Below are 27,942 nucleotides of genomic sequence, written 5' to 3'. Positions count from 1 at the left end.
TTTTACTGAAAATGGCTGAATTATTTTTGTTAAGTGATGGTAAATAATACCTGCGCCCAAATATCTAGGCAACCTGATTCCAGCTTGGGAAAATGGCGGAAGACAGTGGTGGAGGTGGTGGGAGTGATCTTGGAACAGCCTACTACCGATCTAGGGATCCTATCAAGAATTTTAAAATCAAGTAAGGACCGAGAACAAAGTGGGTCATATACTGGTATCAATTTCTGAAGCATGGTGTGATGTGGTGAATTCTTGCGGCCCGCTAAAACTTAAAAGTGTTGGGTCCGTTAACGAGCGCAAGGTTAAACTGGGGTCAATAAACTTTGTATGTTGGTTTTGTGCAGTTAGAGCTCTTCAATTAAAGGTGCGCATTCGAAAACGTCTGTGGTCTGACATTCTTCAGAATTGTGTCGGTAATTTTGTTTCTTTGTTTTCAATATGAGGATCAAGGAATACCAAATTAGGTTTAGGCTTAATTCTTTTTGAGAAATGCAAAACACACAAGTACATGTACAAGAACATATGATACTCGTAAAAAGGTTTGATTAGGGTCTTACTAAGCATATGGAGCAGCGCGGACATCCGGGATTCTTGCAAAATGACAGGTGCTGCGCCAGTGAAAATAGCGACCTTGGCAATGTATGCGCGCACCAGCCAGTCCGAGGATCGGGTTATACAATCTTTTCCTTTGATCTGTACGTACGCGAATGCTCGTTGCAGTTGTTTTCACCGGTGCTGTGTGGCTGCTACCCGTATTTTTGTGAAACTCATGGATGTCTGCGCTGCCCCATTAAAGACAACTTTGATAAGCCTAAGGCGGTATAACAGCCTAACGTAGATATCAAAAATACATTCTCAGTAATTATAATTTCTTGTGTATAAACCTTTTTCACATTTCATGTGCACATGCTCAGAGGATTTAACAGAGTGGAACAAATTTCATGACAAGAACGTTGTGTAAAGTTTGGCGAATGGATGCTTGTGATTGTTATTGTTGTAGACAATTCGTTCCCCTCTAGCTTTGTTCACTTACTTGCGTGGGGGTGCTAAAACCAACATGGCGACAGAACGGAATGTTGGCTAAGTAAAATCTTATTTCTAAAGTACATGAAAGTAACAATACTAGCCAGTAACAGTAAAATGATGTACACCAGCATGATTACTTTTGATATGAAATGTTCTGAAACCAGCTATGAGTTTCAGGACTTAGTTTGATATCTTGTGTACTTTTTAAAAACTGTTTGGTTTTTTTTTGGTCTTATCACTATGTCAGAGTGCACTTGAAACGTGTGACCGGAACCAGTCTTGTCCCTACTGCCTACAGCAATGAAGAGGCAGGACCCAGTCATGAAGGGATGGAAATGAGGCCTTTGGGAAGTCGACGTTCAATGAAATGTACATATAGAGTCATATCTAATCACTTACCTCCAACACCTGTTGCTGTCTACTGCTGAAGCTTGCATTTTCAGATTTTTTTGTTGTCTGAATTACTGAAAGGGCTTATTTTTCAGCAAATATTACTCCAAGGTCTCTACATCTTACTCAACTGCTGATTTTGTACCTGTGCTGCCAGAACCTAGATATTTGGATTCAAGCTCAAAAATGTTTTGTTCCTGTTCATTTAGGGCCAAATTTAATGAGTAGGGAGTGTAGCCATGTGGTTCAGGTTTGTGTTTGATGAGCCAAGGGTCAATGGTTCTTGTTGGCCAAAGGTTATATCCACGGGCAAGCCACTTTACCCTCATTTGCTGCTCTCCACCCAGGAGTATAAATGGGTACCAGCATTAGCTGGAGAGCAACCTGTGATGGACTGGCGTCCCATCCAAGGGGCATAGAAATATTATCAGTCATTCCATGGCAAGAACACTGGAGAAAAACACTGACTGATGAGCCGATTTGGCTCACCACAAGCTTGCTTCATGACTAAACTTGTTTAGCTTGTTACATGTACCGCTGTTTAGAGAGATGAAGTGAACACTCAATATATGTCTGACAGTAGTGAACAAACTGCCACTTTGGTCTCAGTGTATTTGAACCGACTTACCTGACAGCTCAAGTCCGGCCAGAAGATGACGAGACCTACACCCTGAAATGGCAGGAGAAGTTGTTCAGCCAACTGGAGGTGGAACTCTACCGTGACCGGGACAACTGCAAGCGACCCATTGAGGAGAGGTACCATAGAGAGATTACTGCCATGTACAATGATGGAGATGGCAGACCCACCACGAGGATCTTCTCCTATGTGGACCATGATACCTTTGCCAGTCTTGAGGAGGTATGAAAATGAGTTCTCCCCACCTGTTTTTTTCAGTTGTGCACTCTGGGTTTTTTCTTGGGGAGTGTATCTCCAAAACAAAATATTTCCAAAACATTTCAGACCCATCATTCTCTCCTGCCCTCATCAGGCTTTGCCATCTATTGATCTCTGGTTATTAAATAATCAGATACTTGTTTAGAAATTCTTGGAAATGCAATGGAACAGGCTGATTATTGGAAGCCCAGATTGTAAGTCTAGTTTGTCATCTTTGATGGAATGCTGGAATGCTATTGAGCATTTGATGTACTGCTTAGTTGGGCTGTGGGCCCTAGTTTTGGTAAAACACGTTTTGTACGTCTTCACTTCAGCAAAATGCAGTGACAACATCAAGCAAGGAAACGCCGTCGTTTCTGACCCAGAAGATGCAGAATGTCAGAAGGAGGAAACAGACGGAGAGAAGAAATGGGTGAGGGTCTGATGGAGCCCGGAAGGGATGGAGCAAGGGGAGGGATTGGACAGGAGAGGGTTGGAGGGTGGGGCTGAAGAGGGGTGGAACAGAGTGGAGTGAAGGAGGGTTGAATAGGAGAGGCGTGGGGTGGAGCAGATTGGAATGGGGGTATGGTTGAATAGGGGTGGGGGAGGGTTGTTCTGAGATGGAGTAGAGCAGAGTGGAGTGAGGGAGGGTTGAATAGGAGAGGGGTGGGGTGGAGCAGATTGGAATGGGGGTATGGTTGAATAGGGGTGGGGGAGGGTGACTCTGAGATGGAGTAGAGCAGAGTGGAGTGAGGGAGGGTTGAATAGGAGAGGCGTGGGGTGGAGCAGATTGGAATGGGGGTATGGTTGAATAGGGGTGGGGGAGGGTGACTCTGAGATGGAGTAGAGCAGAGTGGAGTGAGGGAGGGTTGAATAGGAGAGGGATAGGGTGGAGCAGATTGGAATGGGGGTATGGTTGAATAGGGGTGGGGAAGGGTTGTTCTGAGATGGAGTAGAGAAGAGTGGAGTGAGGGAGGGTTGAATAGGAGAGGGGTGGGGTGGAGCAGATTGGAATGGGGGTATGGTTGAATAGGGGTGGGGGAGGGTTGTTCTGAGATGGAGTAGAGCAGAGTGGAGTGAGGGAGGGTTGAATAGGAGAGGGATGGGGTGGAGCAGATTGGAATGGGGGTATGGTTGAATAGGGGTGGGGGAGGGTGACTCTGAGATGGAGTAGAGCAGAGTGGAGTGAGGGAGGGTTGAATAGGAGAGGCGTGGGGTGGAGCAGATTGGAATGGGGGTATGGTTGAATAGGGGTGGGGGAGGGTTGTTCTGAGGTTGGGTAGAGTGGAGTGAGGGAGGGTTGAATAGGAGAGGGACAGAGCTGAGGAAAGCAGGAGCTTGCAAAGAATGGAACAGGAGGGGCAGAACAGAGGAGGATTTGAATGGGGGAGGGGTTGATTCAAGAAGGGGGTAGAACGGAAGGTTTTACGTTTTCAATTCCTGCAATTTCATTGTTGCCTGTAGTTCAGAGAACACTCTTGGGCTGGAGTTGGTGATTCATCTACACGTTTCAGAATGTGTGGAGTACAATTGTTAGATCAGGATTTCCATGCTTTGTCTTTGTAGTTACGGTGATGGTAGTTCGTTCCAACCCAAGATCAACCCAGTCATGGAAGCCCCATCAGAGGAGCATAAACGAAGCGCTCACGTCATCGACACACCAGTACAGACTATGTACATCATGGCTGATCTCAGCGCAGTGGAAGAGTTAGTATTTGGTCAGATTACTTGAAATTACCGACGGGACTATGGCAGCGGCTGCAGCTAACTCTCATAGAGTCCTGTGTGATTTCAAGCCGCACCTAAGTAATAAGGACACGTTGTTGTTGATTTACAGCGTTATTTAATCATTAATGCTCAATTCATCACATCTACAAAGCAATCATCACCCCATCTCTGCTTTTTCAGGAGAATTCTAACAGGGATGCTGGATTTTATTGCTTACAGCTCATTGCTTATTAAAGTAGGAGTTTGCATTTCAATATCTACCTTTCTTACACGTGAACTTTCTTGACAGATGACTTTTACATCTCATTATTCAAACTCAAGCGGAATACATCTTATTATTTTCCTCTTGACAGCGAACCCACAATACTGGATGAATACATTCTCTGCACCATAAAGGTATCTACAGTTTGCTATTTGTTGCTCCTATTAATTGTCTCGCAAAAGTCAGAAAATAAAAGCTTTACTCTTCATACTTTTCTTAAGAATTTTTGGTCTCAATGATCATTATTGACATTCAGTAGTACTGTATGGCTAAGATTTCTGTTCATAAGTTGAATTTTTGATACAACTTTTGTGACCTTGAGCAATCGACTTGACCACAATTAGCTGTATCCATGCACAATTGTCACAAGTTCATAGTGATAAGATAGTGTCTCAAACTTAGAGGACTGAAACATATTTTTAGATTTTTTTTTGGATGGAAGGTTTGTTAAATTTCTGGTTTCTGAAACCTGTTTTTGACACTGATTATAGTAACTAATATACTTTCCTGTTTCTTCGTCATGCTTTGGACAGTATGACACCCATGGGGTGTTGTCTGTCACGCCAGACTTCAATCGTTATCGGCCCCCATACACCATAGTCACCGAGTCCACACAACGCGATACCTTTGAGTACACACTGGAGCTGGCATCTCTGCCGATGGCCCGGCGTGATCAAGACCGAGAGACCAAGATGTTCAGAGAGTTGTACCAGAGACATATGGATTACGTCGGGGCCATGGTGGGCCATGACTTCGAACAGGTTCGTGGCTGACTTTTCACACTTGTTGACTTCTGTTTTGTGAAATATTTGATGTTCCATCTTCTTAAACTCTGGAGCAGGCAGTAGTTCAGATTTGCACAAGGGTAAGCTTCATTGACAGCCACCATCCTCTCTCCTGACATGCCTGAGGATGACCAGAGCATCCCGGTCAAAACGTCAAGTTTACATCCACTTGTTCTTCTCAGATCCACCAGTCTTAACCCCTTCAGCCCCAGAACCGTCGACAGCCGCGGCTTTGTGTGAGGATTGGTGCATACCACACATACAGCACTATTCACCATGCAGCTGCGATTTCAATGGGGCCTGCTGCTGGACAGAGCTTTACATTCTGGACATACCACAGCCCAGCAGTCATGGTCAAAAGAATCCCGGCGTTAAGGGGTTAAAGAAGAGATTGATATCACATGCTGTGGAAAGTTCTTACCCACCACTTCAAAGCCATGCTGACGAATTATAAAATATCTGAAACATGAAAATATAAACAAACAATGCAATTTGTCTGTTTACTGTCCAAGCTCTCTGCAGACAAGATTTTATTTTGGATCGCTGTGAATAATGAAAAGGAGCCAAGGGTGAGAGAGGAAGTCAAACATAAAATGACAAACTGTTTTGGTTTTGTGGGGTATTTGGCCACAAGGTTTTGAGGAGCCTAAGATCTCGTTGATATCACCATTTGAATTCAAATAGGTTGCGTCAGGAATTCTGAGACTGCTGGTTTACGGCGAAATTGTTTCTGCCAAGAACTACGAGTATGACAATCTCTATGTCCACTTTTTTGTGGAGTTACCCAAGCGTAAGTGGAACATTCTTGCATTTACTTTTTTCAGATAAAAGACAGTAAATCTCTCATCACATAACAGAACTGTTGTTTCCAAAACTAAACATACAGGTACCAAAGGATTCTCTTCAACAGATAGGTCACTTGGTAAACTACTTCACTGAAAGAAGGATTTAATCACAAGCGTTATTAGCCAGGCCTCATTTTTGGTTCTTTATTTCAGACTGGTCAACAGATACTGCGCAACAACTATCAGGGGTCACGCAGACATGCAGTACGAAGGAAATTGACAGAGTAAGTTGGACACCTTGTAAAGGGTGGTAGCTGCTGAATGGCATAAGACTCGTGATGCGATTCAAAAATAATTCCTAATTCAAGATGACATCACTTCTTGTTACTTCTGTAAGCCGCACTGTGTTTGAACAAAATGAAATCCTACAGGAGAGGATTCTGTCGGACTCTGTTGATAGAGTAAGGAGCAACAAACCCTTTTTTGAGCCGATTCTTAAGTTAAGCGTACTATCCACCTTGAGCAGAAGCACCCCCTCGTCAGTTAAACAGAGCAAGGTTGGTCAGCAGTGTTCATTTTCCTGGTAGTGACGCGACCATAACATATGAATTCATAGTCGTTCGTGAACCAGCACAGTTCAGTTCCAACCAAAAGTGCCTGCGTTGCTAGGAAAATTGCAGCCTCTCTTGGTCCAGCTCAGGGCTCACATACTCCCTCGTCCAGTGCCTGGAGAAGAAGCACACTTACTGTTCAGTCAACGTCGTTGGTCAACTACATTCTCTCCTTCTAAGCAGGAGAACGTAGCCTACTTCTGTTACCCGTTTGACTTGGAGCTATTCTACAAGCAAGAGGAGCTTGGCGAGGAGGAGCATCGGGAACCATTGCTACCTCAATGGCCACAGATCTTTCTGGAGGTCCTGTCTATTGATTCCTGGCAGCGATATCGCACGGAGGGGTACGGATACCTGACCATACCCTCAACACCGGGTAGGTACCCAATCATGCCCCACCCTCAAACAAAGCTCCTGTCTGTAATTCTAGGGTGGATCTGTGAAATTTTAGTGCAAGAAGCTCAAGTCAGAAATCTCACAGGTTTGATTCTGCTGTCACTTTGCCTTCCAGGTATTCACACAGTTGAGGTGCAAACGTGGCGCCCGTCTGGCCAGCACTACTTCAACAACTTGCGTCGATTCTTCATCGGTGGTTCCCCTGAATTGGAAGATCCGACCTATGTAGCTGTCCCACCGACACACGAGGGCAGCGTGATCAGCCGATTTGGGTTCCGAACAGAGGCAACAGGGAGCGTCACATTGAAGCTGAACCTGCTACAGCAGAGCCAGTGAGTAGAAACGTAAAGATGACCCCCTGAACGAGACGGCAAAGCCTGATTGCTGTGACGCACTGAATATTCATCATCTTTCTATTTACTGTGCATTTATTTCCGATATAGTTTACATTTGGGTCTGGCTGGAGATTAGAGTATTTTGCTGATTCAGTAGGCCTATAGACCTTTATCGTGATGCTGCCATGTTGGTCTTGTTCCCTGTAGATCCTCTGGCAATAGTAATACAACTTGACATATTGATTAAGGGAACAGATTATTTCTCCTTCCAGCCTCAGTTTAGTCACATTGATTTAAATGGAAGGAAAGCAAGATGGCTGCCCCGTGATAGAGGTCCGAGGAGCAAATGGGTTAAGAAATATCTTTGCTCTTACAAGCTTTACTACTCGAACTGACTTCTGTTATTGTGGAAATCATCTTCAGTGTTTAACTAGGCCTGTCATTTGCTAGGTTTCCTAACACATAATCCTGTAAACAAAACATGCACATGACTAAAAAAGTTGCTCGTCACAACAAAGCTCTTCTTTGTTTCAGAATCTTCATGGACAAAGTGGATTCCAAACGGAAGGTGGGAACATTACTGGACAGACTTGGGTAAGTTGCTGTTCAAACGTAGAAGCAGATTTTAGGATACAGACAAGCAAAAGACCGTGAAAATTGGCAGACTCTGAGAAAACCTCTGAATTTTTTGGAGTTAGAAACTGAGTTCAACCTAAATCTGTTGTTTCTCTGACAGTGGCCTGACGATGCAAGCGTCTGTCCAGAATGTTCTGGGTGAGTTATCCGAGCAAATATTTCCATTTTAGAAAATTTACATCAAAGTTCAGCACAACTTCAAACGTTTGCAACAATTATGGCCAAAACCTTCCCCATGTCATTTACCTCACATTTCAGAGATTAAGCAACAAAGTTACACACTTTGAATGCCAAGTAGCAACTCCTAGAGTGAACATTACTTAAATTTGACTTGTACTTATTTTTTTAATTACAGAATTGTTCCAGAGAGCCAGGAAGAGAATGCAAGCTGCCAAAGAAACTCTCTCAACCATTCAATAAAAAAAACTGAAATACACAAACCTGATCTTGCTTATTCTTTCGCCAAAACAGAAGCAGTTTTGAGGTAAATACAGTCATGTGAAGATTTTCAGCACCACACTTGACTGACTTTTACTTTGCCTAATTGGCTAGTCAATCTTTGGTCAGTTTTGTTAGTCAAAATAGATTTGGTAAGCACAGGAATATGTTGCTTATAGGAAATAGTTAACCAGCTAGAATTCTGTTCAATTAGCTGCCAGTTTTACATGCTGTGGTGTTAGCAAGCGCCTTGTCCCATTTAATTCGACAAAAGCCAGCGTAGTTTGCAGTGTTCTCTGCATTTTGTTTCAACTTATGTGGCCTGTAGTCGGCATGCAAATGGGATTTCCATTTCTGACCCAAGAAATAATATATTAAATTCTCTACTTACAAGGAGGTAAAGGAAAGTGCACATGTGTCTTTCTGATTGGGTCTAAACCCTTCATATATGCCATTTTGCGATGCTACCCATTGTTTACGTGTGGGCTTTCCTAAGGTGCTTAGTGGATTGTGGGCCTACTCTGACTTTATAGGAAAGTACACAACAATTGACGTCATCAGGACAGAAGCTGATTGTCTCCATTATGAACAATCATGCTTGTAGTCCTTACCTTTGATGTAAATATTTGTTAATCATTTAATGATACACATGTACATGTATGTATCCACTGTCATTGACACAGCTGTACAGATAAGTGTACAAAAAAGTGAATAAAATATAAAAATAGATTTTAACAATGATTTCTGTGACAGACTTATTGAACTTCAAACCCTTTGTCAAACTTCAACTGAAAAATCTCATCATACGGCTGTCAAATAGCAACACATCTTTAATGACTATTTCTGGTACAGGAGTCACTGTTGTGTGAACGGAACACAAAACCAACCTCTAATACCGACGTTTCACAATAGCCCGCCTCCAAGAGTTTGCAATGTATTGGCCAATCACAGCGTGCAAAACCTCTCCACCCAAAGCACGTTTGAAAAGGGTCGACAGATTCCAGGCTTTGTGATTGGCCGAGGCGTTGCAAACTCTTGGAGGCTCACTATTGCAAATCGCCCCCTATTGAAGGATAAACTGCAACATACAAGGAATGCTGACTGGCCAAGTCACCAAAGGACTTACTGAAGTTTTCATATCTTTGCCACTTTGTAGGGTATGTAAACAAATCCCACTCAAACGTGGAGAAATTCAGCTCAAGGTTGGCCAAATGTGAACTTGCCTTTAATATATATCAGCCTCTACAGTACTGACGTCCTGTAACTTCTCACAGTGCTACTGAGAGTGGACTAATGAACTCACGGAGTCAACTGCAGATGCCGGCATCATCAATCTTGAAGGTGCAACTCACATTGATTGGCTGATGAAAGAGACAACGTGTAGACACATTCAGTGCATCCGAGCACTCAGGTTATATAGGTGTACATTCAGTGCATCCGAGCACTCAGGTAATATAGGTGTACATTCAGTGCATCCGAGCACTGAGGTAATATAGGTGTACATTCAGTGCATCCGAGCACTGAGGTAATATAGGTGTACATTCAGTGCATCCGAGCACTGAGGTAATATAGGTGTACATTCAGTGCATCCGAGCACTCAGGTAATATAGGTGTACATTCAGTGCATCCGAGCACTCAGGTAATATAGGTGTACATTCAGTGCATCCGAGCACTCAGGTAATATAGGTGTACATTCAGTGCATCCGAGCACTCAGGTAATACAGGTGTACATTCAGTGCATCCGAGCACTCAGGTAATACAGGTGTACATTCAGTGCATCCGAGCACTCAGGTAATATAGGTGTACATTCAGTGCATCCGAGCACTCAGGTAATATAGGTGTACATTCAGTGCATCCGAGCACTCGGGTAATATAGGTGTACATTCAGTGTATCCGAGCACTCAGGTAATATAGGTGTACATTCAGTGCATCCGAGCACTGAGGTAATATAGGTGTACATTCAGTGCATCCGAGCACTCAGGTAATATAGGTGTACACACTCAATGAAACTGTACAATTAACATGATTTATCCAGACTACAGGTTGTAGGTAAGTCAACAAGTGAGCCATTTTCAAGGGAAAATTTGGATTTGAAATCAAAAACTGCATACCAGTTTCATATTCGAGCCCGTCACAAGTCCTTGTAAGTCCATCACAAGTAATTCAGTCTTAAGCCAATTCACAAGATATTCAAACGAGCTGTGACAACAGCATTTGTTGTCACTGTTCATCCTGTTACTTATGGCTGGCCTTGTGAAGGGACTTGTGACTGGCCTCGTGAAGGGACTTATGACTGGCCTTGTGAAGGGACTTGTGACTGGCCTCGTGAAGGGACTTGTGACTAGCCTCGTGAAGGGACTTGTGACTAGCCTCGTGAAGGGACTTGTGACTGGCCTCGTGAAGGGACTTGTGACTAGCCTTGTGAAGGGACTTGTGACTGGCCTTGTGAAGGGACTTATGGCTGGCCTTGTGAAGGGACTTGTGACTGGCCTTGTGAAGGGACTTATGACTGGCCTCGTGAAGGGACTTGTGACTGGCCTCGTGAAGGGATTGTGACTGGCCTTGTGAAGGGACTTGTGACTGGCCTCGTGAAGGGATTGTGACTGGCCTTGTGAAGGGACTTGTGACTGGCCTCTTGAAGGGATTGTGACTGGCCTTGTGAGGGGGCCTTGTGACTGGCTGTGAACCAAGACATGTTGGACAGACTCGATGGGTGTTTTACGTGTCTGCTTCGCATTGTTCATAACATGTACTGGACTGCTGGAGTCCATAACACCCAGTTACATAGAGGGGGCTTAGTTCATCAGTTAGCCATATTAATGCTAAGAGAGCACGGAAGTTCGCGGGCCATGCTCTGGGCCATGCTCTCTGAGCTACTGAGCAGCCAGTGTCAGACCTCATTCTGTGAGAACCAAATCCAAATTCTGCAAAGTTGGCCTATGTTAAGACACTTTGTAACTATGGGGTGCAACGAAGCAAGAGTTACGGGGTCTCATGTCAGATCAAGAGCAATGGCAGCGCATCTGGGGTGTGTTCGACCGGAAGAAAACTTCCAGATGACACGGACCGATGATGATGATGATGTGAGGGGATTTGTGAAAAAACTTGTGATGGACTTGAATAAAACACCACTGCATACCTGTCTCCCGGATTTGATGAGTTTGGCTTCCCTTCTGATTTGATGGCTAGGAGTCTGCAGGCTGGCGTCATCTGACCTGTCATGGGTGAGTAGCAGACGGCAGTGGGGTACATGGGACCAGGTACGTCCTAGGGCAGGCTTACGCTGGGTCCCATCGCCCCGGACTTGGTTATTGGTCAACTAGGAGATATAGACAATCATGAGCTAAGCACACACCTTGCTTGGCAATAATAGGTTACCGGCTAAAGTATCATGAGATGTATACAAATTATGGCTGGTTCCCGGCTGATTTTTAGCCGAGCAAAAATTCTGCTGAGTGACATTTTCTTCCAAGCAGCGTTCATGATGGGTCCAAGCCACACACAAGTAATTTACACACTTTGACGACCGAAAACAATTCAAACAGCTCTCAATGCCATTCCAATGTTTATGAGTAAATTTATTTGAAATTCTGCTTGGAATTTGTGGAAAACTAAACAACGCTGTTCCAAGAACCCACAGAAAGGACAAGAGGAGAATATGGATGTTGAGCGATATGTAGTCAAAGGGTGCCTCCAAACTACTCACATTTTTTCAAAGGGCTAAACCATGAAACATAAATACGGACAAGGTAGAGGCCAGAAAGATCATTGCGTCTACAAACAAGAAAGCAGCCTCGTCCATCTTTGTTACGGCCAGATAGCTCCAAATGTTATTACAAGTAAACAAGAAGATTACCTGATAGAGTGAGAAAGGGAACAATAGACAACTCACAAGAATAGCGACCGAGTACTCCACGGCCAGCGCTTTGAGTGACCGGGCTAGGTGCATCATCAACCCATGACCTGTGTAATAGAACCCAATGTGGTGAAACTTTGTATGTTCATAAGAGGTCCTCGGCGGAACTCCTGATTTATTCTCCCCAGTTGGACAGAATGATAGCTGTATAATCCTACATTCATAAATACCTCAGAAAGTCTCCATGTTCAACAACGTGCAACTTGACAATGTATCAACATTTGATAATGCCCCCTGATGAGAAGTGATAATGCCCACTACAAAAATCACGCACTGGCACCTGGATGCAAAACAGTTTAATTGATTCTGATTGGCAAAGAGTTTGTGTGCACACAATTCACCACGCATGCCAATTGGACAATTTGCACAAGGAATATTCCATAAAATGAACGGGGGTGTTCAGGGAAAATGAAATTATTAAATCCTCGAACAAAATCGCTGGAAATCCATCAAATATTGACTTCTTTTGACTCTCTGACTAAACAGGTATTTATGAATGGGAATAAATATGTGCTTGGCTAACTAACTAAAGTTTAAGACCGGCTTTGGAGACTGAACGCTGATACTGCCCTCACCTTAGTCGCGTCCATTCTCCTGAGCCGTGCTTAAATGCACATTGAAGACAGGCCAACCACATTTTTATTACCTTATTACTAAACGAGAATGACTTCACAAGGCTGATGTAAGAAGAGCAAAAGTGAAACCGTTTGCAGATTTTGTTTTGAGTCTTATGAGTGATTTTGTGTTAGTATCTACCTTCTGTTTGTTGTCCACCGAGCAACGGAGACACTACGGCAGTCAATGAATCCACAGTTATCAGCTTCAGTGATGCGTAGAAAGGATCACTTCTGCTATCGATGGAGGACTTGGTTATTTCCAGTAAGCTGAGGAGTTCAAAGAGGTCAAAGGTCCTGGTGCAACGCAGCCTCTGGAAAGCAGCGGCCATAACCTGTGCATTTTACAAAGAAAGACATCAATTGATCCATTACAGCCTACTTTCTGTTTGCTGATGTGAAAGGGAAATTCACTTTTGAGTATCAATGATGTATGTGCCTCTATCTACAAAGTTTAGAACTATTTTCAAAAGATGTGTTCAGGACAAGTCTCTTTAGAAGTTTTGAAATTTGTCAGAAAGCAACCTCAACCTACATATATCCCCTAGCAGATACAGTGAACGACTTTTGTTTGAGACACTTTAGAAATTGACAGGCTGGAAACCATGTGAAGCTGAACACTGCCCTCCTTTGACAAATTTCATGAGACATCTACCTTGTCTGAGTGTCCCCTGACAGCCATGACATCTTGCAGTCGTTGGCTGCTGAATCCGCCGTTGGTGTCGATGTATAAGACATTCTGCTGTGCTGCAGCAGTGATGTTGGCTGCTGCTGTCATGCACAACTGCAGAGAACCAATGCAGCATGGTTGGTTTGAGGTTCATACATGTATAAACCATCACCCCCCAAGAGCCTTAAAAATACATCAACAGGTTTTGGGCCAAGTCAAAAACAGTCGTTTCTCACCCCTGCCACTCCTTTGTTCCATTCAACCTCTTTTTTCAACGGTCTTTTTTTCTGTTAAATTTTCAACATATTTTGACTATTTTTTAATTTCCCAAAATGAAGGTAGCTTTATGCAAGTTTATTACCAATCGAAAGGGTGAAAGTTCCTTTGGAGACAAACGTTTCTGCAATTTAAGAGTCCAGAAAATGCCACCACCATCTTGGAAAAAAACATCATGGTCATTGACGTACACGTTTTTAAGATGAGAAACCATTCTTTTCACGAGGCCATGCAGGAGGCCTGACACTCTGAGAGTTGAATTAATACAAAAAATGCGCTAACACTTCTTGCAGAGTGGAGACATTTGGAGGATTGAGAGATGTTTTTCGTGAAAGTAAAGAGCTAGGCTTCAATTTGACATAGGTAAGTTATAACAGATGTGTCCAGATTGGGCTGGGTCAGTGCAAGTTTGTACACCGATTGCTTAGCTGAAAACCTTGTCAGTGACACGAGCCCTGTGAGGGTATGGCTACTCACCTGTGTTTTGCCAGTTGCTGGGCCTCCTGTCACCTCTGTTAGCTCAGATGTGTAGAGACCACCGTCCAGGAGCTCATCAAGACTGTTGGGAAAGGTTTTAACCATTTTAAGAGACTAAGGAGGAAGCCCCCTTTATTTTAACACAGCATATTCTTCAAAGATGGAGATTAGATTGTCTGCCATATTTTGCTGGTACAACTAAAGGAGTCATCTTCCCCATTAACCCTAACCCTCCTCAATCCTTCACCTGTTGGAGGACTGAGGAGTGTTAGGGTTAACGAGTTTCAAACTTACGTTTGCAGGCACCTGCACATACATGTATGTTATTACACATAATTAAAAAGTCAATGTTCAATGCAATTTCAACAAAAAATGAAATTGTCAAGCGAAAAAGGGGGCAGACCAGGATGAAAAGGAATGACATGGGGGTGAGAAAGTACTCTTTTTTTGCTTTAATTCAGCCTTACTCTAAGCATCACAGTCTTAATTCTCAAATTTTTAAAATTCAAAAACGTAAATATTAATCTCAAGTCCTTTTTCGTGGACTGAACTGGATGTATATCCAAACTCGTGTCTTGTAACTCTACCTGGTGCATCCTGTAGACAGGATAGCAACGGATGACATCACGTCGTCATGGAGATCAGCTCCATTTATCGGGAAAGAGGAGTACTGGGCCAGCAACATCCTTCTTATTGACTGCAACACCTACCCCCCCAAAAAAATGAGGATTGATGAGATTCAGTGAATAAAAACCTGAGAAGGTGAAAGTAATAAACGACATGTCACAGGCTACTTGAGTTCAGGGCAATCTCTTCTTTTCTGTACCTTGTATGAGATGGAACACTTTTGGGCGAGGTCTTCAACGTCTGCACAGACAAACTCCAGCACTGCAGAAGAAATGCATGACAAAGGTGAAGAATACAACATGACGAAAATGACACTACAGATGGACTTGTCTATTAAAAACTATGGCATCATCGATATTGTGTGTTGAGAACCCAAAACCTTAAGAAAAACTCTTTCTTTTCTGACAAAAGAATCTGTGCTTGTGCAAGAAGTTGACCAAAAAAATGAATCAGGACCTCTGAAATTTGGGCCCAGTTGACAAACAGAAAACTGTCTATACTGTAAAGTAACAAATTTCAAGTAGTTTTTAGATTTAAGGTCCCTCAGTTTTATCCATGACCATGTAAATCAACTTCTGCCAAATAAGTTTAAAATGACTTTCCCTGTTCAGGAGAACGTTATTTAGAAATGAAGAAAACATTTGGGAAGAAAGTGGAAAATTTAGCCAGGCCAACATGTACCTGGCAAAAAGTGTGTGGAAGTTGTCTACATTGCATTGCGACAAACATCCAGAGTGTAAAGTCTTCCTGCCAGAGCACAATATTTTCAACGTTTTTTTTTCTCACATTTTTACCTGGCAGAGACAACTCAAATGTTGTTCACAAGTGCCTTGTGTCCTGAATTCCATAAATGCCGAGTTGAAATTACTAAATACGCCTCAGGACGATTTATTTGGCAGGTTGCACAACTTCACGGTTTCACACGATTCATGAGCAATCTACATTCGCCTAGTAGTACGCAGTTGCACATTTAACGAAATGCACAGCAACCGACCACCCCTGATGTGCGGATGAGCTGTGGACGCCAATAAGTCGCAGATAACTGACAGATTGTAGGCCAAGCTTTACAGTCAATGAAAATTTGCAGGTTTTTGGACCAAGTTTTCTTTCCACTTGCGTGTTTTGGGTACGGCACCATGTCGTCTGTGCATGCAAGGGGCTGTGAGTTCCTATGCATTTTGCGCATGTACAAGATGGACAGTGTGAAGTGGTGCCAAATTTCCTGCAAAATACTTCATCCGCGGGCGTATTTAGTAATTTCTACAAGGCATTTATGGAATTGGAATTAGGGCCCTAGTGAATGACATTTGAGCTACCTCCGCCAGGTAAAAATGTGAGAAAAAATGCAAAAATAATTTCCACATTGTAGGAAGACTTTATACCCCAGACGTCAGTCATAGCGTAAATGAAAACAACATGTTTCCAACCTCGGCTAACCACAAACCTGTTTTTATTCCTGCTGTATTCAGTGCATCTAGAGTTTCCTCTGTCAAAGCTGGGCATAGTCCTACACGCAGTAGAGTCATTTTGTCTGTCACCTCATTAATCTGTCACAATGTCAGTAAACAGAGCTGGATTTTCTAAGCTTGGTTTTCTAGATGAAATTCATCATTCTTCCGCAGTTATTTGATTATGGAACAAGTCCAGACCAAATTCAGAAAATGTAAAAAAAATGCCTTCCAGAAAAATTGCTCGAGTGAACACCAAACCAAACATGACAATGGCTACGTTTCAATATTTTCCTTGCTAAATTTGACTTTCCTTGCATGTTAACTCTGACCGATCATGTCTAAAATCGAAAAAGAGGAATGTTACAATTAAATGATATCGCTCCACCAGTCATGCCAGTAGAGCTAAGCATGTTTTCACTGTTTTGATGGCTTTTAAACCACTGTAATAAGCATGGTAAGGGGTTGCCCACTAATGTGGCACGGACTCTCACTCCCGCTTAAGTTAAGCGGGATCGGGAGTGAGTGTCCGTGCCACACTAGTACGTGCCAGTAGTGGGGCTAGGTAAGGGGAAAAGAAGTAATATCTGTACGTGGAACTGTACCGAAAGCTTACTTCACCAGTTACTTTTTTACTTCTCTAGCTAAAATACGCCTCTGTTCCTTGCTCTGTACTCTAATAGTAATACCGACGAATATGAACAAATTTCCCGCTATGGGCAGCCGGCAGGAGATGTACCGGAGATCCATCTAGCCAATATGCATAAACTCTTGAGGGCGCTATATAGGTCCAGTAGCTTCAGGGTGCACTGAACCAATTCAAGCTCCATTGAAAATAGTGTAAAATCAACCAAGTTTGGAGCCCCATGGCAGGCAACTGAAGTCCCTGAGGCCTCTCAAACAAAAACAATGTATTGTTTGGTCCTTCAGGTTTCATTTGATTTTCAATTTTTAGTAGGTTAATCAATGAATTTTTTAATTATCCGCCCAAAACAAACTCACCCCCCAAAAAGTGAATGTTGCCATGCCCTCCCAGCGGCCATTTTTCAAATGACATCCCTCACCTTCCTCGGGCTCTTCTGACTAATTTTCAATCCCATTTTGTCAGCTTTGCCCCCGAATGGGTGCCCCTGAATCTACAGAGATAATTCTGGTGCATACTGACACAATCCTACCATTTCTTGGCCCAAATAGACCCCTCTTTTCGAAACAATCTCTACTTTTTGTGCGCCTAGGCCTGGCGCAGAATTTCCCTTGAATTGGGACACTGCACCCTTCAAGTCGACGTGCAATGTAAACAAGTGTTTTCGCTGAAATTTGGAGCTCAACTTTGCCGGCGATCATGAGTCTTCCATTGGAAAAGAAAGCTCTTCATGTTCCAGAGCTTGGAGAATTAGCAACAGGTGAGAATAGACTTGTAAATATTATGCTTTTCATTCCCTCTATCTTGGAGCCAAGCAGCGGGGTTTGGGCATGTTGCGAGGGGGCGTTTATCTGGTTATAAACATTACGTACGTACGGTAAGCCTGACGTTGGTACTGCACGTTGCACGCTATCATACACACAACTCATTTTTGAAGGAGATTTTTATTTCAAATGAACCTTTTTGAAAAATGAAACCGAATATTTTTCATACTAGTGTTAAATAGTTAGTTTAAGCTGGTGTGTATGCATTGTTAATGTTACTACACATCATAAATATTCATGAGCAAATTGGAGCACGTCATTGGCCAATTCCACCTCGCGTCAGGAAGTAGAAATGATACGCAACCAGGTGATGTCATAGCCGTGAGTGTCCACCTAACTGCCGTGCAGTAGTTTTTTTCTGGTAGCATAAAAAACCCTTTGGAACCTGCCATGTCAATATGTAGTCTGTGTCATGTAATCTTTACGGAACCATTCTGGAGTTGAATCCTAATAACTGTTACGGTAAAGACCCAAAATGTATGTCAGCACAAGACCACTCGAGCCCTGTTTCTATGCACATCTGCACTCCATAAATTTAGCATCTTAGAAACAGCAATGGCATCTGTGAGTACAAATAACGTGAGATTTCTGTTGTAATATTTATAAAGTGTTGTAAAACAAATGCAGCATGGTTTATTTCGGGAAAATAGTGGGAATTATTGGTCCTTCGGTGTAGGTCAGTTTTAATACCTCTCTCCGAAGCGTCGGGAGGTAGTCAAACTGACCTACACCTCAGGTTAGTAATTCCCACTATTTTCCAGAAATAAACCATGCTGTATTTGTATATTACCCAACTTTGGCTGAGGTAGTCAAGCTGACCTACACCTTGGGACCAGTAATTCCCACCACTTCCTCAAACCATGCTGTATTTGTGTAATACAACTAATTGCCAAATATCACTATTCCAAGAATTCCATGGAATTTTATTGAAATTCCGCAGCATTCATTATAAATTGTGTAGGCTGCTAACTTTAATTTTGTAATGTAATTTTTATCTTGACTTGTAGTTCTGCAAGATGGTTTGAAGTCGCATTTTGCCTCAGTATCCGTCAGCGTAGTTGACTGCCCAGACCTAACTCAGCAGCCGTTTACTCTGGCAGCACCAGGTGATGTATCAACTATAGTGGATATTATAGACTATTTAATGGCATTGTGCAGGAACAGTTGAGGACGCTGTTTTTCCTGTAGCCAACTGATGGCTGTGCCTAACATTGATTCGGATCTGAGCTTGGCTTATGAAAAACTGGCAGATTTGTTAAACTGTTCACAGCAGTGTTATAAATTTTTTCTTTACCTTCATGCCATATTCTGTACAGTTTTTGAACCATTGTACTCTTGTCATTTTCTGGAGTTGCATTCCATTACTTTTGTTTCCTGGTTGAACTTGTAGGATTATGTGGGAGTCCAAGGGCTGTAGACGTGGGCGGAATCCCCAACATTCACCCACTTCCCAAACTTGAAAAGGTAAGCATCCTTGCTGAGATTCCCATAGCATGCTTGCAAGAAACTCTCTTGAATCCTCCAAATCCTTCACTATGCAGGAAAATGACACACCGTTGATAGTTACACCTCCTAGGGCATCTACCAATGGCTGGGCCACGTACCTGCCTTTATCCTACAGAAACCTTCAAAACCTCCTGAAGGACTTTGAAGGAAGCAGGCTCAGATCAAACTGTCAAAGAAGTAGCAGAAAAATGTGATCAGATCAAGCATCTGCCATTTAGTAGCTGTTTTGTTCACTGATCTTGGGACATGAAACACTATCAGTTTTACCACAGAAATCTCAGTGAAAATTGGAGATTTTAGCTCAAGAAATAGATTAACCTTCAGGGAGGAAAAGGGAAATTACTTAGATCACCAAGATAACAAACACGGCAACAAAATGTTAACACATGTATTCTTTTTTCAGATTTATGATATGGAAAAGGTAGCAGAGTTGGCTGATGTGCCTGGTGCTTTCATGATCGGAGCCGGGGCTGGACCTTACAAACACGTCGGAGTAAATAGTGAGGTCTGTCTCCTGTGTCCTTAATCTCAAATCTGACGAGGACCCTAAAATCTAAATATTTGGCATTGCTACAGATTTCATAAGAATTATGGTCTAAGAAGTTTTTAGAAATTAATGAATTTTAAACTATTTGATAGGAGCTGGAACACCCTTTACAGAAATTAAATAATGTTTCATTACATTTTTAAAGGCAATTTTTCAGCTGTTTCTTGCATGGTTTGTAATGGCAACCTAACAATTTACCTCAAATCAAGTGATTTTCGTCTGTTAGGAATCACTAGCCTGAATCCAGCAATGTTTCACTAGGCTTTGCTAATGGCACCCTTTCATGGCGGAAAGTGCCATGTTAGATTTTGTAGGGAGCAATTGTCACAGAAGAGTGGCTCTATACAATACTTATCATAGCGTTGCTATGGTTACCAGATTCGTCATTATTAGGCCTACATCTTTTGTCCCAGTTGATGCCAAACCTGATAGCCTCAACGAATGCCAGAGAACGGAACAGTGAAACTTATGATATGAGACTGGACACCGAAAGCGGGAAACCAATCTTGGAGAAGTGTGCAAGTGCAGAGTGTGCCCTCATGGTCAACCTCTACTGTTCAGAGGGGAAACCAGGAAAGGTGAATACAAATGATCAGTTACTGTACAGTCACATGATAGGCACATGACTGCAACTTCCATCAGAGAAAGTGTGGCTAAAAGTGACAGGTCTGAGAAGCTGCAAAAAAATACTTTTGGAGGATGTTTTGGATGGCTTTTCTTGCTGACAATGGACAGACACGGCATTGCAAGTTTAATTCATGATGTATGTGAGAGATGGAGTTATCTTTTGTTTTTTAGTTCATGAAATAAAATCACTGTTTATAATACTGTGATAACGGCTCTACTGTTGATCCTAAGAAGATTTCTGGACCCTTCAAAATCATTTTCTGCACAGGAAACCACTGGCACATTCTTTACACTTTAACTTTCAAGGGGCATCTACAGTGTAGCCGCACGTAAAGCAATAGTGGCTGGGCACTACCATCCTCAATCCTAAAAAATCCTCCACATTCTCCTGATGGATTTTGAAGGATCAGGAGGGTTAGGATTGAATATGGATTAAAAATGATTTAATTATCAACAATTATTGAAGCAGTGAAGCATTTAATAATTATGTTGGTTAGGTGGTGGCCATTTGTTTCCAGTACAACTTAAAAAAACAGTTTTAATTCTAAGTATTATGAAAACTAATCACGCTATTCATTTGAGATTTTTTTTCTCTTTCAGGTGCTGGAAGTAAAAGCCAGCAAGAGAACTGGGGAAAGTGACTTTGTAGCAGCCATGAGGAAAGTGATTCAAGCCAAGTATGGGGACAAAGCCGTTGGTTTAGGAGGAACGTTCCTGATTGATCGGGGCAAAGCATGGTTACATGTCATGGTATGTCAAGACCCAGTGGTACACCCACAGGGGGATGCAGGGGTTTGGCGCTCCCCCCACCCCCCCAGTTGTCAGTTTTGATCTAACTTTCTGGTGAAGGAAGATACAAAATACGCCTACATCTAAAACTTCTTGCTCTGATATAGCCATCCATTCAAGTCCCCTGTGGTGCAACTGGAGGGAGCAGTTAACATTTTTGGTGGGGGGAGAACCCCTAAGGAATATTGGGGAGTCAAGTTGAGGAGGGTGGCTGGATTTGAGAGGATAGGGTACCATATTTGGGAAGTCCACACCCCTCCTGCTAAAACTGTTGACTACCATGAACAGTACCAAGATGCATTCAGTGCCATGTTCTTCAAACAGTGCTCCCTAGCATCAGAGAGGTCATTCATGGCTTTGGATCGAGCAATTCGGAGCATCATCACTCAAATTACTGCCATCTTAGATATGTGCCTGTAATAATGTGTAGAAACGGCTCCTTTTGTTTTAGAATTTCTGAAATAACCCATTTTTGTCATTTCTTACCGCAGCCAGATTTCTGTCCAACTCCCATCACCAACCTGAAGGAGGTAGAGGCGTGGTTGAAATTCTTTGAGTTTGATGCACCAATTGTTTGTCTGAGTGTGTTTTACTCTTATGACCCAGTGAGTAGCATTAGTATTTTGCATTTATGTCATGTGCACATGCTGGTCATGTGCGTTTGGTGCAGGACTTTCTGAGCATGTACAGCCATTTATTTATTTGTTCATTTATTTGTTTATTTCTGTCCCTCTGAGAGTGCATTTAGCGCCAATTACAGGATGAAGTAACAGCTAAGAAGCCAAATGATGCAATGTTCAGTTTCAGAGGTGGGAGGAAACCCCAGATAAATATCCCAGGGAAAACCCAAATCCAAAGGTTTCAAATTCAAATTTCAGTTTGAATGTGTGTTTTTTACGCGTGCCTGTATCTCTCTTTTTGCCAGTTAGGGGCATGTCAACACGTGGTGGATATCTCTGCATAGTTGATTTGCAGTATATACCATGTCTAACTTTCAATTTATGATTTTTATTTATGTCTTAAATTTGCATTTCATCTAGTACTTTGAAGAAATTTCTTGCTTTCATCATATAGGATAGGGTTAATGCAGTCAGCTAGATCGTGAGTACATCTTGAGTCATCCGTGACTCAAAGAAAGTTTAAAATTGGCAAAAAAAAGAAACTTATGGTCGATTTCTTTTGTCAAAGTTAACTCCAGGTTTTTCGTTTTCGTGGATATTTAGGGTCTTGATTTGCGGATTGAGCACACTCATTGCTTCAGTCACCACGGAGCAGGAGGTCACTATCATTATGACACCACACCCGAAGATGTCGTCTACAGAGGTTATTTTCACCCTGCTGAATGGGTGTACCGGGTGGATCGGCCCACCGAGAAATGGGTACCCAAAGACAAATGAAAAATATGCAAGTGCAAAAAGTGCTCCGCCGCAGCTGTCCCCCTAACAAATAATCAGCTGAATATAAAACTGTTTAAATCCATTACTTTAATTATCATTCATCTCCAAACCTCATTCTCAATTTGTTCATGGACTGTAGAGAGTCCATCAGTCTCATGTTTCAAGAAAGAATATTTTCAGAAAACGTTAACAAGTCATTCATGTTCAAATTTAATCCTCATTTCAAAAAAAGATTGCTTACTTTGTATAAGAGATTTCAGCTTTTATTATGCAGCGAGGAAACAAAGATTTAACTGTTAAAACCCTTCAATTAGATGAAGCCTCAAGGCAAAAAATTGAAAATATGCCATGAATGTGGTTTTGGATTGATAATCCTGCCTGTCCGTAAACATAAGTTAGAAGAAAAAAATTGTGGAAGACAAAAAATGGCGTTTTTTTCTGACGCCCATAGACTGTAAGCTTGTGCAGTATTTCTTGTTTAAATCTATGAGAACGAATGTAGAGATTCTAGTAATTTATCATTGTTTTTTCCCTTTGTCCTGTGATCAGTCAAATATGAAATTAATGCCGGGGAATTTTATATTGAATCAAGATGCTTTAATAAAATGATACGTTACAAAATTTATCTGTTTTAGTTTAATTTTATAAGAAGAAGTGTCATTTGTTTACCTAAAAGAAATATTTATCAATGATTTTACTCCAGAAAATGGTTTATTCGGTTTACATTATAATGCAGATAGTTTTTTTTTAATTCAAATTTTTGCTGGTTTCCCAAACGGAAGAATGTAAGCAATGTAAAATGCAATGTGCAATATTTGAGCAAAGGCGAGTGAAGACCGACATGGATGCAGCTGAGATTGTGGTTCAAAAACCAATCTATATTGCTCAAAACCAATCTATATTGTAGTCAAAATGCAACTGGCGCTCATCTTATAGCAACTAACAGACACCGAAAAATTTACTGCAGAAAAAAAGTTGCTCAATGTCCACTATGTCTGCAGATCGATCCATGATGAATGTCACAGAGATGTGCTTGGTCGCAGAGATAAGTTATTTTAATGTGAAATCATTAAACCTAGATTTTATTACTTCTTTTACTTAAGTCTTATTTAACAAAACATGTCGCCGGTCGATTCGCCTTGGAAGTCAGACCTGTTTAAAGATAATCTGTTACACGTAGGCCTGAAGAGTTTCACGTTTTATTCTCGCAGTCAGTGTAGATAAAAAATAAACTAAAGTAAAAAAGTAGGTTAATGCATGCGAATCGTGCAATAAATCTTGCCATTTTAGGATTCAGAGTTAAAGCCGGGTCATACCTAGTGAAAACAAACACGAAAACGAAGTTGGCGCTTTGAATCGGCAAAGGTTGAGACAATCACCTTGCTCAACCGAATTGTACTGAAAATGTTTTGACGTCCAACTCGCTTCTCTGTCGCATTTGCATGAAGTAGCCCACGGTAGGGGCCTTTAGATACCCCTAAAGTGGCAGAAAGAATGGATGAAATAATGCAAATAATCGAATGGGTATTCTACGACAATCACACGTACACACTGCACGACTCGTAATTCACATGCGTGTTGAGAACGTACTAGATACAATCATGCGAAATTCACAAAAACGTTTAAGTTAAAAATTCTAAATCAAATATTTGAATAAACATATCAAAAGTAACACAGTTCGCTTGCTGAAAACTCCCTTACCCGTATTTAGTGCAAATAATATTGTAACGTCTATTGTAGGGAGCCGTTATCAAAAGAATGATAAGAAGTCTATAGTAAAGATTGCGGTAACACCATGTATTTATCTCTTCTTTGAGTATGTGTGGTTCTGAGAAGAACCGGGGACAGAGTACACTGTTCGAAACGTCGAGTTATTCCCCGGTTCTTCTCAGAACCACACATACTCAAAGAAGAGATAAATACATGGTGTTACCGCAATCTTTACTATAGATCTAGTTTCTTTCACCATGAAAACCTTTAAGTCTTAAATGATAAGAGGGATAAGAAGAATTATTTACATCGTTTCCATATTTACAAAGAACAACTTCTGTTGCTAGTGAGGCTGGACTCATACTGTATGGGATGTTCATCATAGGAACAATAAACTTGTCCAAATCTAAGCTGTTTATTCGGGAGCAATAGAACTCTCACTCATGATCGGTCACTCCAAAGCTTCCTGCTCGGGACTGATCGATGATAACGCCGGAGCTGATCGTTTTCTATAGACTTTGGGGCCACGTTTAGCCAGTGAGAGTTGGGATGACTATGAATTATTCATGCTGTAGAAAATCTACGGAAGGAACCTCTATGGGGATTTTGTGCTGACTCAGTTTCTAGAGAGCGATATAATCCGAGAAGGTTTAGACTTGAATCAAGTAGGACTTACGTTGCTCTTCCTTAGTCAGCCACCCCACCCTTCAAGTCGGGACGCACTACCCGGCGTCGTCGCGCTCGTCCCGGTAATTTGCATAACCCTTATTAGGTGCCCTTATTAGAGCCTTTATTCTACAACGTGTTTCACACGTCACCAGTCAGTAAGTCCGACTTGACGGGTAAGCCAATCGGACCGTACCGGTGATATGTAGTTATTCACAATTGCATATGAACGACATACAGAATTTCCACCAATCAAAGCAATCAGACAGTAGTAGGGGTTGGAGAGTTCCAGATCAGCAGCGACTTTACCCTTTCTAGAGCAGAAGGGGTTTTCCCTAACCAATGGACTTTCCCCAACCAGAACTCGGAAATTTCCCCGGGACTTCTGTACTTCTCGGAAAATTCACGCTCCCCCGAAGCTCTGAGAAAAAACCGAAAAATTTCTCTAAAAGTCAAATGGCTCCAACTTTTGCCACTAAATTTGAATACACTAAAATAGTCGCTACTCACGCAGTATGGTTAATGGCAAACGGTTACGAAACGAAAGGAGATTTAATCGAGCAAGCCAAGCTTGACGTGCAAAATCAAAGGCATCACATTTGCTTGGTGAGAACGACGAAAGACGGAAAACAATTTTTTTAAGCCAAAAGAAATATTCATTCCTGATGATTTACTCGTCGCTTAAAAATGACAAATATTTAATTAGTTAAATAGAAACTAGACAAATATAAAATAGAGATGATAAACCCAAAAACTAACGTTTGTTGTTTCTTTTGCAAAGACATGGTCAAATCAATTAATTTGGTATATTCTTACGGTTGCTCACGTTGCTTAAATTCAGACGGTTTATTCGAATGCACCGACTGCAAAGAATGTCACAAATGTAACGACTGCAGAAATGTACTATTTTGTTTCAATTCATACAGCTGCCAAGAGTGTTTTAACTGCGCCAATTGTATCGAATGTTTTGGTTGAATGTTTTGGGAAAAAAACTTGGCGAATAACTTTGCACAAGTCAGTCAAATATGAAGATTGACCGCCCGCTTACCAAGAAGTAAAACCCACCGCGCCTCTTTTTTAAAATCTATTATAAAATAAATGTGAGCCAACTTTAGCCAATTATCAATCGTAGTCAATAAAGACTACTGGTTTCTGCCGAGTTTCCAAATTTAACCGCGGCGTACAAGTTACCGAGAGTGAAAACTGACGAAGCGGTAAATAGGTGGACGACAGACCCGATTTCATTTTATCAAAACCAATTTAATTACGCCGTCTATTGCGCAACGACGGCATGCGGGGTAGGTTTTGATTTACTGTTTGATTCGAATCCGTACGTGTCTGCCCTATTTAACTTTCACGTATATTACACGGTGAGGAAAATATTGTACGACTGCCCATTCCAAGCGACGACATATTTGACGCGCTGCACAATAATTACGATCATAGGAAATTCACCAACACTTGCCTATCGTACAACGTCGATCCAAGTAAATCTTATAAACAGACGAGAGACACTTTATCAAATGGGCTCGGTACCGCCTACTATTACAACGACGGCTACATTGAAGTCTCCGGTAAAAATTACGACGCACACGACTTACACGTAACAAACGGCAAATATTCGGGCTCTACCCTCATGGGTTTTGGCTCGGGCCACGCGAGTACTTACACGGTGACTTGGATTACACAGTCTGACTCAGTTGAATTGGCTTGGTGGGACTTTATCCCGAAAAATAACAGACGTGGGAATCGCAAAAGTAAAGGAGTCCGTCAAAGCTTACGTGTACGCGTTACTGGAAGCTCAAGCTCAGACAAAAACGAGCGTAATGGCACACGGTTCAGGATAGCCGCTCAACAACAGTTTTTAACGATCTTGGAATCTTTAATAAACTCGGTTCCAGATTTAAAACAATCGATTAACCAATTTCAAGATTCTTTGCAGTACGCGAAAACGCCTTAAAATTTCACAGTGGCGCCCGGCTTATATTTGGGGCCCGCCGACATGGACTTAAGAATCGTTGCGTTTGAAGGTTACAACGACAATTTATGAATTGCGACCGAAGGAATGCAGACAGGTTACGCGCCGAGTTTTAATTCTAGCGGCGTTCCAAGGCCACCTATTTTGACGAAAAAGTTGATGAACAAGTTGACGAAAAGGAACCTACTATGAAAACTTTATCAAAGTCTATTTTAGCACCCACCCCGAAAAGAAACCGTTAGACGCTTACAACGAAGAAAAATATCGAAATCGAGAAAGTGGTTTTTTTACCACTTGAAAATACTGACTTTTTTTAAACATAAGTTAAAATTAAAACGCCACCGCCCACAAATGACGTCCACACGTGATCGGTGATCCAACCCACCGCTTTACTAGCCACGTTTAATATCCAACCTAGAATACTGCCTATTATTCCCAGCAAAGCTGCCAGCGCTTTCGGGCCCAGTTTTTCAACACATTTGCCAAGTTCCACAATTGCTGTTTATCTAATCGACTATACCTCCTTTTGAAGGTGGCGTGGGTGTCGGTATAGGTGCGGGTTTAGGCTCCAGTGTCGGTTTAGGCGTGGGTTCGGGCTCGGGTTCCGGAGTACCGGCCGCTCTGACTGAGGCCACTACGCTCGCTACGATTGTACTGACTGCCAAGCCAAAAGCCGTTAAAATACTCGCGATCGTGATGCCCTGTTCCTTAAATAAACACCCTAATTTTATCGCCCAATGTCAAGTCTTTGTCCATTACAGTTTCGATCGTTTGTTTGATGCAGTTGATTTGACTTCGAAGTTTATCGGTATCTCTATTTATCACTTCTAATCTACCGCGTCTGTCTATTTGAAAGTCTTCTAATTGCTCTAAAAGTTCCGCTCGCTCTGCATCGGTTGCGGCTTCGTCCGATTCGTTTTTGACCTGTTGCATCTTTTCATCCAATTTGTCTAATTTACCT

At 42.0% G+C, this 27,942-nt stretch overlaps 3 protein-coding genes across 6 annotated transcripts; 2 read left to right on the top strand and 1 right to left on the bottom strand.

Annotated features, from left to right (window-relative positions):
- Positions 1-21: 21 nt before the first annotated feature.
- Positions 22-9,004, top strand: mks1 (MKS transition zone complex subunit 1). Of its 2 annotated transcripts, XM_022230674.2 has the most exons (14): positions 27-181; positions 1,274-1,395; positions 2,052-2,275; positions 2,626-2,723; positions 3,857-3,997; positions 4,372-4,414; positions 4,814-5,041; positions 5,750-5,855; positions 6,064-6,134; positions 6,645-6,837; positions 6,973-7,189; positions 7,727-7,786; positions 7,929-7,966; positions 8,184-9,004. In XM_022230674.2, exons 1-14 carry the CDS (start codon positions 93-95, stop codon positions 8,246-8,248), a joined length of 1,695 nt encoding a protein of 564 aa, XP_022086366.1. In that variant the 5' UTR covers positions 27-92; the 3' UTR covers positions 8,249-9,004. The 2 variants fall into 2 exon arrangements, with proteins under 2 accessions (XP_022086367.1, XP_022086366.1); XM_022230675.2 differs by lacking the exon at positions 1,274-1,395 and having other exon boundaries at positions 22-181.
- rad51d (RAD51 paralog D) lies at positions 7,693-17,052 on the bottom strand. Of its 3 annotated transcripts, none has more exons than XM_022230679.2 (10): positions 16,900-17,052; positions 16,291-16,393; positions 15,046-15,107; positions 14,807-14,925; positions 14,220-14,301; positions 13,452-13,580; positions 12,939-13,131; positions 12,159-12,229; positions 11,406-11,585; positions 7,693-9,627 (listed from the first exon to the last, which is right to left on the bottom strand). In XM_022230679.2, the coding sequence occupies exons 2-10, from the start codon at positions 16,370-16,372 to the stop codon at positions 9,574-9,576; spliced, it is 972 nt and encodes a 323-aa protein (XP_022086371.2). In that variant the 5' UTR covers positions 16,373-16,393; positions 16,900-17,052; the 3' UTR covers positions 7,693-9,573. The 3 variants fall into 3 exon arrangements, with proteins under 3 accessions (XP_022086371.2, XP_022086370.2, XP_022086372.2); XM_022230678.2 differs by having other exon boundaries at positions 16,911-17,052; XM_022230680.2 differs by having other exon boundaries at positions 16,923-17,052.
- A 71-nt stretch (positions 17,053-17,123) lies between these two features.
- c11orf54 (chromosome 11 open reading frame 54) lies at positions 17,124-23,267 on the top strand. Its single transcript, XM_087141601.1, has 9 exons — positions 17,124-17,205; positions 17,530-17,697; positions 18,769-18,867; positions 19,152-19,225; positions 19,671-19,772; positions 20,228-20,392; positions 21,042-21,191; positions 21,722-21,835; positions 22,454-23,267. Exons 2-9 carry the CDS (start codon positions 17,637-17,639, stop codon positions 22,625-22,627), a joined length of 939 nt encoding a protein of 312 aa, XP_086997727.1. The 5' UTR covers positions 17,124-17,205; positions 17,530-17,636; the 3' UTR covers positions 22,628-23,267.
- Positions 23,268-27,942: the final 4,675 nt, after the last annotated feature.

This window comes from Acanthaster planci, linkage group LG09 (genome assembly GCF_054643075.1).
Source record: "Acanthaster planci isolate LZ-2023a linkage group LG09, COTS_SCS, whole genome shotgun sequence".
NCBI classification, from domain to species: domain Eukaryota; kingdom Metazoa; phylum Echinodermata; class Asteroidea; order Valvatida; family Acanthasteridae; genus Acanthaster; species Acanthaster planci.
This window is presented reverse-complemented; position numbering and strand designations above follow the sequence as displayed.